Source organism: Carcharhinus amblyrhynchos, chromosome 2 (genome assembly GCF_965287045.1).
Source record: "Carcharhinus amblyrhynchos chromosome 2, sCarAmb.v2.hapA, whole genome shotgun sequence".
In the NCBI taxonomy this organism is placed as follows: domain Eukaryota; kingdom Metazoa; phylum Chordata; class Chondrichthyes; order Carcharhiniformes; family Carcharhinidae; genus Carcharhinus; species Carcharhinus amblyrhynchos.
Genome location: NC_137325.1, coordinates 83,816,531 through 83,829,573, shown reverse-complemented (window position 1 = coordinate 83,829,573; position 13,043 = coordinate 83,816,531). Strand labels below are relative to the sequence as shown.

At 39.7% G+C, this 13,043-nt stretch overlaps 1 protein-coding gene across 1 annotated transcript in view; it reads left to right on the top strand.

Annotated features, from left to right (window-relative positions):
• The window catches only part of sema5a (sema domain, seven thrombospondin repeats (type 1 and type 1-like), transmembrane domain (TM) and short cytoplasmic domain, (semaphorin) 5A), a 179,986-nt gene extending 167,389 nt beyond the window's left edge, over positions 1–12,597 (top strand). Inside the window, exons 18-22 of the mRNA XM_080208270.1 lie at positions 910–1,080; positions 1,555–1,710; positions 6,835–6,879; positions 6,974–7,185; positions 11,674–12,597. Coding sequence (XP_080064396.1) covers positions 910–1,080; positions 1,555–1,710; positions 6,835–6,879; positions 6,974–7,185; positions 11,674–11,793 — 704 coding nt within the window. The 3' untranslated portion in view covers positions 11,794–12,597. The remainder of the gene's footprint in view (positions 1–909; positions 1,081–1,554; positions 1,711–6,834; positions 6,880–6,973; positions 7,186–11,673) is intronic.
• The last annotated feature ends 446 nt before the right edge of the window (positions 12,598–13,043 follow it).

Genomic DNA, 13,043 nt, shown 5'->3' with positions numbered 1-13,043 from the left:
TGTGCAGGTGTGATTTTAGTTTTTTGGGAACTAAGTTTCCTTGGTGTTGGAGAAAGATCTCCCAAGCCTGCAAAGCATAGTGCTTGCATGTAAAGGTGGCACTGCACAGTGTAGGCTGCCCAATTCATTTCCATTGATATCTGTGGTGGTTTGCTGCCATCATTTTTTCTACCTCTGTTGCATGTGGTTACACCACACCTTACCTGAGTTACCATGCATGGAAGGTACTAGTGCTACCACATTTATATTACAATCAGAGTCAGCTTGTTGCAGGGAGCAGGAATCTTGTATAACAGAACAATTGTCATTTTGGGGGCACATCTCTGGCTAATGGTTACACTTCTTTAAATGGAAAAGTAATTTAAGTTCTTCAAATATGTATGTGAGGGTATGGCAATATTGTCATAATGTTGCTGAATTAGTAAGATAGGGTGCAGAGAAAATGTAGAGACAAAGTTCAAATCCCTGGATAGATAGTGCAGCTGGGCATTTACATTCAATTAATTAAATAAAGTCTGTCAAAACCCATTTGGTTCACTAATGTCCAAGAGAGAATTAAGTCTGTCATTTGTATCTGTTCTTTCTTTGTGACTCCAGACTCACAGCACAATTGACTGTTGACTGTTAACAGCCCTCTGATACAACCTAGCAGCTGTATTCAAGAAGGTGCATGGTTTGCCTGGCTACCATGCAATAAGAATAAGGGCAATAAGAGTTGAATAACAAGTGCTGTTGAACTAATTTAAAACATATTAATTGCACCATCTAGACAGCCTTATTTTTACCTTTTGTACATTTTGTTTGAGAATTAAAGATAAGAAAAAGCGCTAGCACAGTTAGAGATGTAAAATAAGTGCACACGATCCATCTTAAAGTGTCTAGTAATTTGTTACCTGCTTTCCTCTTCAGTCGATGGTGGTTGGTCTTGTTGGGCATCATGGTCAAAGTGCTCTGTCACCTGTGGAGGTGGACATTACATGAGGACACGTTCCTGCAATAATCCTTCACCTGCATACGGTGGCGATATCTGTCTGGGTCTCCACACTGAAGAAGCATTGTGCAACACACAGCCTTGTCCAGGTATGGAGGAGACAGAATGTAGACTTCAGTAGAAATAAATGCCAAACATTTAACTGCTCAATTTGGCACTGAAATTCATCTGTAATGGTGTAACATTATTTATTTGGTCATAACTCATTTGCAAAAAAAAAAGTTTCTTGCAAAGTTATGATGATGGCTGTCGTAAGACAGATTTAGAAAAATGTGCAAAATTTCAATTTGTGTTTTGCGCACAGCTTGCATATTTACATGTCTTTCCTGCATGGGAGAATGCTAAATTATATTCTTGTTTAGTTTCAATCTGCTGTTAAGTCATTTTCTGATATTTTTGAAAACCTAATGATTTTTTTCACTATTAAAAAGGTGAGAAACCAGCAAATGCTTGAAGACACATTTTTCACAATTCCAATGATTAAATGATGATTAACTATTGAATATTTGAAGACATTATGGTTGTCCTGACAGAATGCTTACCACTTTCTTCCCCTGCTACAGATAGTTGGACTGAATGGTCTGGGTGGTCAGAATGTGAAGTCTCAGGTTTACAGCATCGAATTCGTCATTGTAAAATCTTATTCCCTGTTGGTTATCAGTGCTCTGAGAACAGTAGTGAGAGCCGAACTTGTATCTATGACTCCAATTTCATTCCTGGTAAGTGTTCTGGCATCATGGGATTGATGAAAGTATTGCTGCAAAGACAGCTTATGAATAATTATGGGTGTGCCTTCACTGTGAACGTTGAATAATAGTATCTATCTGAACTGCTTAAAATTTGAGGGGTGAAACTCAACTTCTGCAAGAATGTACATCAAATTCCTCTCCTCATTATACCTCCAGTTTTCAATGTACATCTTCAGGATGTACAAGTAACAATTAAAGACTGTTTAACTTTCACAATGTAATTACATTGACACAAATGGCAACATTTAGAATCTTCCAATACTGACCAGACAAATCATTTACAATGAAGAACAAATGTCATATTTATTTGAAAGGGGATACAGTGAGAACTTTGGGAATTCCAGCCCAGGTTACATTAATAATCTGTAGCTTTACCTAAATATTGAAAGAAGCAACAAAATGAAAGCAACGAGTAATACTCTGGAAACACAGATGTAATTTTAAGATCACCTCTCATTCTTCCACACTCCAGTGAGTACAGGTCCAACCTATTTAACATTTCTTCATAAGAAAATCCCTTTATATCCAGGATCAATCTAGTGATTCTTCTCCAGACTGTCTCCAATGCCAGTATATCTTTCCTTAGATAAGGGTACAAAACTGTTCACAGTATTCTGGATGTGGTCAAACTGGTGCCTTGTATTGTTTAAGCAAGTCTTCTCTATTTTTATACTATATTCCCTTTGAAATAAAGGCCAACATTCAATTTGCCTTCCTGATGACCTGCTGAACTTGCATTCTAGGTTTTTGTGATTTATGCATGAGAACCCAGAAGCCCCTCTGTACTGCAGATTTCTGCAGTTTTTCTTTACTTAAATAATATTCAGTTCCTATATTCTTCCTACCAAAGTGCATAACTTCACATTTTCTTGCATTATATTCTGTCTGCCAAGTTTTTGTCTACTTACCTAACCTGTCTACATTCGTCTGTAGACTTTGGCCGGAATTTTACCGGCACGCCCGTCCCAATTCCAGGAGCAGATGAGGCTCGGAGAATGGCATTCTCCGTTGGCCTTGGGTGGGATCATATGAACCTCAGGTGGACATGCCGGTAAAATTCCGCTCTTCGTGTCATCCTCACCACTTGCCCTCCCACCTAATTTTAAATCATCTGAAAACTTGGCAATAGTACATTCACTTGCCTTATCCAAGTCAGTAATTTATATTGTAAATAAGTGTGGCCCCATCACTGATCCCTGTGGCACTCCACTAGTTACAGGTTGCCATCCTGAAAATGCCCCTCTTATCCCAACTTTCTGTCTTCTATCTGTAATCCTTTATACATTGCTGATATACTACCCCTAGCACCATGGGCTTTTACATATTAAGTAGCTTTTTGTGCGGTACCTTATTGAACGTTTTTTGGAAATCCAAGTATAATACATCTACTGGATCCCCTTTTACTATCCTGCTGGTTACCACCTCAAACAATTTTAATAAATTTATCAAGCATGATTTTCCCTTTATGAAGTCATGCAGATTCTTCTTGATTATGTTATGTATTTCTAAATGCTCTGTTATTACATCCTCTGTAATGGACTCTTAACATTTTTCCAATGACAGAAGTTAAGCTAATTGGTCTGTAGTTACCTTTCCTTGGTCTCCTTCCCTAAGGTGGGTCAAGTTGGTCAGTCTTCTGTCAGGAACATTCAGGGAACAGTGACTATAGTTTTCATGAAGTTTAGGTTAGGTATGCAAAAGATCAAGGAGTTATCTGCTCAGGTCATCATTGCCCTAAAACTTAAACTCTATTTCTCTCCATTAACACTGCCTGACCTGTTGAGTAGATCCAACATTTCATTTTAAATTTCTTGTCAGTCTGTGCCTGAATATTTCATAGAGGCTCGATAAGGTGTTCAACGAAAGAGTCCAGTATCATCATCTTAAGGTAACAAGAATGGACCTTAAATGCCAGCTTTGCCAGTGACATTCATGTCCTGAAAGTTATTTTCTTTTTAAATTCAATCAACTAGGTTTAGCTATTAATGCACACTTGACAGCATTTTCCTCAAACTGAAAATATATTTTTTTTAAAAATTGAAGCTTTCTTTAAAATTTGGCATTTAACTAAATCTGGGTAAAGAATGGCATTAGGGTTCAGTACCCAAACTCCCACGTACCACCACCACCCACACACACACACACACACACACACACGCAAATTACCACCCCCCCCCCCCAACCCTCCTCCCCGAGTTAAGAGCAGAATTGGGAAAAGCTTGCCTGTTTTGTGTACTACAAGCAGAACTATTATGCCGTATACATGAATACACATTGTGTTGTGTGGATAATTTTACCGCAGACATGCAAAACCTCTGTGTATAAATATCAGTTTATGTAGATATGAAGATGAATATCGTGCTTCACTGGCCATTTTGTAAGCAATATGCATGCAGTATACTTGGCTGAAATATTCCACAAATACAAAATAGCCCACCAACACTCATGCTCACAACGAATGTATGACTGACAATGATTGAAAAGGTGAAACATTAGGGTTTTATACTTTCAGAAAAAACAGAGGCAGAAACTTGGGAATAGATAATCTGTTTGTTTTCCATCATAGCTAGAGGATGACATTTAGTTTGAAATTCTGAGGAGAAAAATGCCGGAAGAATGAGGGAGGAAAAACAATAAACAAAAGCAATTATGCACAAAGATTGTTAGAAAATAGAAGCTAGCAGTGAATTGGTTATTCTCCATTGCCTACATATGATAACATCATCGCCAGTTAAATCTGGCAAGCTATCCTTTGTTTCAAACAAGACCACTAACAGAGCAGGGATATCTCTATAATCGCTGGAATTAACTGCATGAAATGCTGCTGATCATGAAAATCAAAACTCTCACGTGACTGCAGTGAAACCCACATCTGTTCAAAGCTAATACAAGCACATTCCTTGTGGAAGCATGCCTTTTCTTGGCTCGGATTGAGCGTAGTTTGACAAATGCCAATTCAAACAGCCTGTTTATGAGCAGTAATTTTCTACTTCATTTGTTGTATATCAATTTATATTTCCACTGTAGTTGACTATCTTTATGTAATATTAAAAGTAATTTAACCACATCAACAAATCAATGGGCAATGACAAAATAAATCCCTTCTCATGTAGTCACATAAAAACTCATATATGATATTAGTTATGTTAGTCTTTTTGATGCATGATGACAATTTATCAGTAAACGTGCATTAAAGAAATGAAAACCAAAGGAGATTAAATTTAATGTTAACTTAATTTTGGGTTCCTTGGCAAGTTTTGTTTTCCTAGCAGCATTACCCATTGATTTTCTCCCTTCCACCATTGTCAATGTTAAAAATGCAAGTTCCTTTAAGAGTAAACCATAGAATCCCTACAATGCAGAAGAAGGCCATTCTGCCCATTTAGTCTCCACCGACTCTCCGAAAGAGAATCTCATCCAGGCCCAACCCCTGCAACTGTGCACATCTACACAGCCAATCCCCTTAACCTACACAACTTGGGACGCTAAGGAGAAATTTGACACGACCAATCTACCTAACCTGCACATCCTAGGGGATTTTCATAGTACCTTCATTGCAGTGTTAATATAAAACTACTTGTGGCACTAATAAATAAATAAAATAAATCGTTGGATCGTGCGAGGAAACTGGAACACTTGGAGGAAACCCATACAGATGTGGGGAGAACATGCAAACTCCACTCAGTCACCCAAGGTCAGAGTCAATCCCAAGTCCTTGGCACTGTGAGGCAGCAGTCTACCATGGCCAAGCTCAAACTTGTCATCTCCCAGTCTCTACATATACACACTTCTTGATGTAATAGGTCCCAGTATAACATCCGAAGATGAGCAGGGGAGCTTTTCTAGTGTCTTGACCAATAATTATCCCTTAACCAACATCACTAAAATAAATTATGTTGTTATTATCCTGTTGATTTTGATTTGATTTATTTTGTCACATGTATTAACATACAGTGAGAAGTATTGTTCCTTGCGTGCTATACAGACAAAACATACCGTTCATAGAGAAGGAAATGAGAGAGTGCAGTCATAGCTAGGGTGTAGAGAAAGATCAACTTAATGCAAGGTAAACCCATTCAAAAGTCTGACAGTAACAGGGAAGAAGCTGTTCTTGAGTCGGTTGGGACGTGACCTCAGACTGTTTTTGCTGAAGGAAGAAGTTGGAAGAGAGAATGTCTGGGATGCATGGGGTCCTTAATCATGCGGCAGTGGGAAGTGTAGACAGAGTCAATGGATGAGAGGCTGGTTTGCGTGATGGATTGGGCTACATTTATAACCTTTTGTAGTTCCTTGCGGTCTTAGGCTGAGCAGGAGCCATTCCAAGTTGTGATACAGCCAAGAAGAATAATGGTTGAGGTATTTTGCTGTGTGAAAATTGGCTGCCATGGTCCCCTAGTTTGCAACGTGACTATCTTTCAAAAGGACCTCACTGGCTGTAAAATATTTTGTTACATCGTCAAGTTGTGAAAGATGCTATATACATCAAGTTCTTTATTTCTAAGAGATGCTATGGGTTAGCAAGTATGAGTGGGGATCCTGACAAATGAGAGTGGGGGGGCACAGTGGATTGCACTGCTACCTGTGCTCCGGAGACCCGGGTTTGATTCTGGCCTTGGGTGACTTGGGTGGAGTTTGCATGTTTTCCTTATATTTGTGTGGGTTTCCTATGGGTGCTCCGTTTCCTCTCTCAGTCCAAAGATATGCAGGTTAGGTTGATTGGCCATGCTAAATTGCCCCTTAGTGTCAGGGGAATTGGCAAGGTAAATACTTGGGGTTACTGGGTTGGGGCCTGGGTGGAATTGTTGTTGGTGCAGGCTCGATGGACCAAATGGATTCCTTCTACACTGTAAGAATTCAATGAAATAATCCACTCCATAATTCAACATATTGAGATCAGGTTTCCATCCCTCAACTGCCCAATTGGAATCAGAAGGCTGAACACAGGTTGGGGATTGAATCTTGGCAACAGTGGCTCAAATTGATAAACATATCAAGGGAGCTTCTTGACAAAGCTTTGAAGTGCTCTCTTTATTTGAATTTTCAAATGAGCATTTTAGATAATCTAAGCAATTGAATTTTAATTTCTTCCCTTAGAAGTGCAGATTGCCAAGTCCAGCTCAGGAGAGAGAAGATGTGGTGGTAAGTGCTGATTTCTGCATTTCAAGAAACTTCTTAAACAAGTTCAAACTTAATTAATGAGTATTTATCTCACTGTTTCCCAAATGTTTTGCAGAATTCAACATGTTCCACATGATTGCAGTGGGATTGAGCTGCTCCATCCTGGGCTGTCTTTTAACATTGCTTGTATATACCTACTGCCAGCGATACCAACGGCAGTCCCATGATGCCACTGTCATCCATCCAATTTCTGCAGTTCCCCTCAATACTAGCATCACAAACCATGTCAATAAACTCGATAAATATGATTCGGTGGAAGCTATTAAGGTGAGATGTTCCAACTTGGAATCATAATGTTCATTTATTACTGTCTTCTAATGTTTAACATTCAGTCACCAAACACACAGCTAAGCAACGAATGGTACAATTCACAGTGTGTGCAAGTTACCAATTCGCCAATATTTTGCTGTTAAGACCTGGGAATAATAATTAAAGATAATTGAAAAATGTTGGATAGAACAGCTGGAATACATAAATTTGTCAGAAAATTCTGAATGAAAACCATTGTGAACAAAATTTGGAAAATACTTGTTTTTCTCCATAATTAATAAGGCACAAACTAATTGTAACCTGAGAAATTGCCTGAATGGAGCTATGTTGCTTTAACTTTGTTAGTGGGTAAGTTATTATGAAGCAGAAGAGGAAATTGTCCCTAAAATATGAATTTCACCCTGATTATGAAAATTGTTTGATTAGGAATTGGCCTAACCATTTTGTAGAACCTGACGTCTGCACCAAAAGCTTACATCATTTCCCCTTCAAGAAGCTTGTTTCAGCTTATGTCTAAATTGGTCCTCTATAATACCATGCTGGTAACTTTTAACTTCACTGCCTGAATGGTAATGTGGTGGAACCAATTGCCTACCTGTTATAGAATCATCCAGTCTACATCCCGTTGAAATGAATTTGATGAAAAACAGATAAGTTCTATATTGGCAGGAGATCCACATACTCCCCCATATTATCTCTCAAATGGTGAAAGATAAATCCTCCCTCCTGTGAATATGAGGAAAAATGAAGTGACTAGTTGAGCTTGTACAGGTACCTTTCGAGGTATTTGCAGAAGTATTTATGCAAGACCTGAAAGAGATCTTGATCTTGGCTATCAGTCTCTGCTCAGCGACTTGACACGACAGCGCAAAGTCACTGAACAGAGACTGATAGCTAAGATCAGCACACATGAGGACAGCCTCAGCCAGGACCTTGGGTTCATGTCACACTATCTATAACCCCCATGACTTGCCTCGGTTTGGAAAATTTTACCAACTGTCCTGGCTGGAGACAATACACATCTCTTTAACCTGTGCTTAACCCTCTCTCCATTCACATTGTCTATACCTTTAAGACTCGCATTCCTACCACTTGTTTGTAAATTGAGTTTGTGTCTTTATATGCCCTGTTTGTGAACTGAAATAAGAACGTAATAAGAAATAGGAGCAGGAGTAGGCCATCTATCCCCTTGAGCCTGCCCCACCATTCAATAAGATCATGGCTGATCTGATAATTGTTCAGATCCACTTACCCACCAGCTCCCCATAACCCTTAATTCCCTTATTGGTCAAAAATCTATCTATCCGTGACTTAAACACATTTAACAAGGTAGCCTCCACTGCTTCAATGGGCAGAGAATTCTGAAGATTCACTACCCTCTGGGAGAAGAAGTTCCTCCTCAACTCTGTTCTAAATTGACTCCCCCTTATTTTGAGGCTGTGCCCTCTGGTTATTGTTTCCATTCTAAGTGGAAATAATCTCTCTGCTTCTACCCTATCTAGCCCCTTCATTATCTTATATGTCTCTATAAGATCCCCCCTCAGCCTTCTAAACTCCAACGAGTACAGGCCCAATCTACTCAATCTCTCCTCATAAGCTAACCTCCTCATCTCTGGTATCAGCCTGGTGAACCTTCTCTGCACTCCCTCCAAAGCTAATATATTCTTTCGCAAATAAGGGGACCAAAATTGCGCACAGTACTCTAGGTGCGGCCTCACCAGTACCTTGTACAATTGCAGCAAGATCTCCCTGCTTTTATACTCCATCCCTCTCGCGATAAAGGCCAACATTCCATTTGCCTTCTTGATCACCTGCTGCACCTGCAAACTGAGTTTTTGTGATTCATGCACAAGGACCTCCAGGTCCCTCTGCACAGTAGCATGTTGTAATTTTTCACCGTTTAAATAATAGTCCATTTTACAATTATTCCTTCAAAAGTGGATAACTTCACACTTGCTAATGTTATACTCCATCTGCCAGATCCTCGCCCACTCACTTAGCCTATCCAAATCTCTCTGCAGACTTTCTGCGTCCTCCACACAATTTGCTTTCCTGCTCATCTTTGTGTCATCTGCAAACTTTGTTACCCTACGCTCAGTCCCCTCCTCCAGATCATCTATGTATATGGTAAACAGTTAAGGTCCGAGCACTGATCCCTGCGGCACACCACAAGTCACCAACTGCCAACCGGAAAAGCACCCATTTATTCCAACTCTCTGCTTTCTGTTAGATAGCCAATCCTCAATTCATGCTAACACTTTACCCCCAACTCTGTGTACCTTAATGTTATGCAGCAACCTTTTGTAAGGCACCTTATCGAACGCCTTCTGGAAATCTGAAAACACCACGTAAATCAGTTCCCCTCTGTCAACCGCACTTGCTACATCTTCATAAAAATCCAGTAAATTCATCAAACATGACTTTCCCTTCATGAATCCATGCTGCATCTGTTTGATTGAACCGTTCTTTTCCAGGTGTCCTGCTATTTCTCTCTAAATGATAGATTCCAGCATTTTCCCAACTACGGACGTTAAGCTAACTGGCCTGTAGTTACATGCCTTTTGTCTACCCCCTTTTTTAAACAGTGGCGTTACATTAGCTGTTTTCCAATCAGCTGGCACCTCCCCAGAGTCCAGTGAATTTTGATAAATTACAACTAACACATCTGCTATTACTTCTGCCGTTTCTTTTAGTACCCTGGGATGCATTCCATCTGGACCCAGGGACTTGTCTACCTTTAGCCCCATTAGCCTACCAAGCACTGCCTCTTTAGTAATAGTAATCATTTTAAGGTCCTCACCCCCTACAGTCCCATGACCATCAATTATAGGTACGCTATTTGTGTCCTCTCCCATGAAGACTGACACAAAAAACTTGTTTAAGGCCTCGGCCATTTCCTTGTTTTCCATTATTACATTCCCCTTCTCTTCTTCTAAGGGTCCAACATTTACTTTAGCCACTCTTTTCCGTTTTATATATTTGTAAAAACTTTTACTATCAGTTTTTATATTTTGTGCTTGTTTAGTTTCATAATCTGTCTTTCCTTTCTTTATCGCTTTCTTAGTAGTTCTTTGTTGTTTTTTAAAGTTTTCCCAATCTTCTAGTTCCCCACTAATTTTGGCCACTTTGTATGCATTTGTTTTTAATTTGATATTCTCCTTTATTTCCTTAGTTATCCGTGGCTGGTTATCCTTTTTCTTACATTCCTTCTTTTTCACTGGAATATATTTTTGCTGAGTACTGAGAAAAATCTCCTTCAAAATCCTCCACTGTTCCTCAGCTGTCCTACCAACTAGTCTGCGCTCCCAGCCTACATTAGCCAACTCTGCCCTCATCCTATTGTACTCCCCTTTGTTCAAGCAAAGGACACTGGTTTGGGACCCTACTTTCTCACCCTCCACCTGTATTAGAAATTCAACCATATTGTGATCACTCATCCCAAGAGGGTCCCTCACAAGAAGATTATTAATTTTACCTATCTCATTACGCAGGACCAGATCCAAGATAGCTCACTTTCTCATAGGTTCTGTAACATACTGTTCCCGACAGCATTCTAAGAACTCTTCCTCAAGTCCACCGCGTCTGACTTGAGCTGACCAATCAATATGAAGGTTAAAATGCCTATGATTATTGTTGTTCCGTTTTTACATGCATCTGTTATTTGCTTGTTTATAGCCCGCCCCACCTCAAAGTTGTTATTTGGGGGCCTATCCACCAGTGACTTTTTCCCCTTACTATTCCTTATCTCCACCCACATTGATTCCACATTTTGCTCCTTGGAGCCTATATATTCTCTCACTACCGCCCTGATGTTATCCTTTATTAACAGAGCTATCCCACCTCCTTTTCCTTCCTGTCTATCCTTCCGAAATGTCTGATCCCCCTGGATATTCAGTTCCCAGTGCCGGTCACCCTGCAACCACGTTTCTGTAATGGCCACTAGATCATACCCATTTGTACTGATTTGTGCCATCAACTCATTCTCTTTGTTTCGAATGCTACGTGCATTCAGGTAAAGTGTCTTTATGTTAGCCTTTATCTGGACCTGATTTGTTAATGCATTCTTTTGTTTGCACGCTCTGTCCCTTCCTGTCCCAGACTGGTTATCCTTCCCCAAACCATCTCCCTGCACTGCATTGACCACCTCCCTTCACGTGCATGTCATCTGACAAAGGAGCAGTGAGCACTCTGAAAGCTAGTGGCATTTGCTACCAAATAAACCTGTTGGACTTTAACCCAATGTTGTGAGACTTCTAACTGAATTTTTTCTGTGCCAGGTTAGCCACAGAATATCTCGTGTTTACAGTGAGGGCAGAAGGTGCTGCCTTCCAGATCTACTTCAGCCAAGACTGAAAACGAATTTCTGGTCATAAACACTGCAATAATTCATGAATTAAAGCTGAAGCCACCAAAAGTTGCAGGGCTAATAGACTAAAAATGGTAATATTTCTAGAAGCATTAATAAATAATGTCTTTATTTTCCAGGCCTTCAACAAAAACAATTTGATCCTTGAGGAACGAAATAAGTACTTCAATCCGCATCTTCATGCAAAGTCGTTTTCCAACACCTATTTCACAGACCTAAATATGTATGATGACTATTAGAGTGGCCAATTGCTAAACAGACTGGTCTACTGGCTAAGCGTCCCTCTTGAGTCTGGATTGGAAATGAGGCCTGCACTAATTTCTACCAACTTCCGTTTCTGTCTTTTACCCATCTGAAATGTAAACATTAACGACTACACATGAAATGATTTAGCACAGAAATGAAATTCCAGCAAAGTTGGAATTCAGTTGTTCTGTTCTGCTGTGGTAGAACTGAGAACTATTACCTTCTATTAAAGAAGTGTATTTCACGGCGAGTAAAGAAACACGAAACAGTGCCTGTAGACAGGAGATCGTCATTTAATGAATGTTGTGTGTTTGTGTTTTCGCCAGCCCTATTCAGTGATTTGATTGAACATCTGCAAAGTGAAACTCCGAGCTCAGAAGTAATTGGTGCAGGATTGGGAAGCAAGCCGTAATAAATGGATCAAATAGCTGAGCATGTTTCTGTGGTGCCTCCACAAGTTTGTTGCACCTTCTGTTTGTATGAAGTCAGGAATGTTCAGCTGTATTAACTGTTGCCCACTTCATTTCATTCCAAAGACACTGCCAGCTGTAACTTGTAGATCAGCGTATCTGTTTTATATTTTTTCAAACTAGTTAGAAAGTGGACTGTGTTGCTGTTTAGTTTTACATAATCTCTGTTGTCTGTTTGTGTTATTATTGGCCAGTTCAAGTTCCGTGTTTGAGAACACAGACAATCATTAAATATTTTCGGTCGGAACTTACAAGACTGTAAATAACTGACTGAACATATGTACGATGCAGATGGTTAACTAGGTATATTTAGCTCAGTCAGGAAGTCATGCCCCCCCTCCCCACCCACCCCATGCCCTTCCCCCCCATGCCCTTCCCCTCCCCACCCACACACACACACACACACACACACATACATATCTATCCCACCCCTGTCAACAGCATTTTGTACAGAGCCCATCTGCTGTGAATACTTGCAGCTTTTGCTGTGAATATGTGCAGCTTCTGCTCTATTTAGGCTAATAATTTATCCTATTCTTGCTTTGTATGCAGAGTTCCTTTGTTAATTGTAATTTCAAATGGTTTTTCAAAGCCAGTGTCTTCAGCATGTGATATATTACAACACGGTAGCTGCAAAGTCATTTTCTGCTTGATTGTTGAATTTTATAAGGTTTCTGTCAGCATTGTGGGTTTTATGCTGTTAGATTATATTCAGTATTATGCCAAATTACTAACATCAGCAAACATTTGATTTTGTTCACTTAACAAATGAA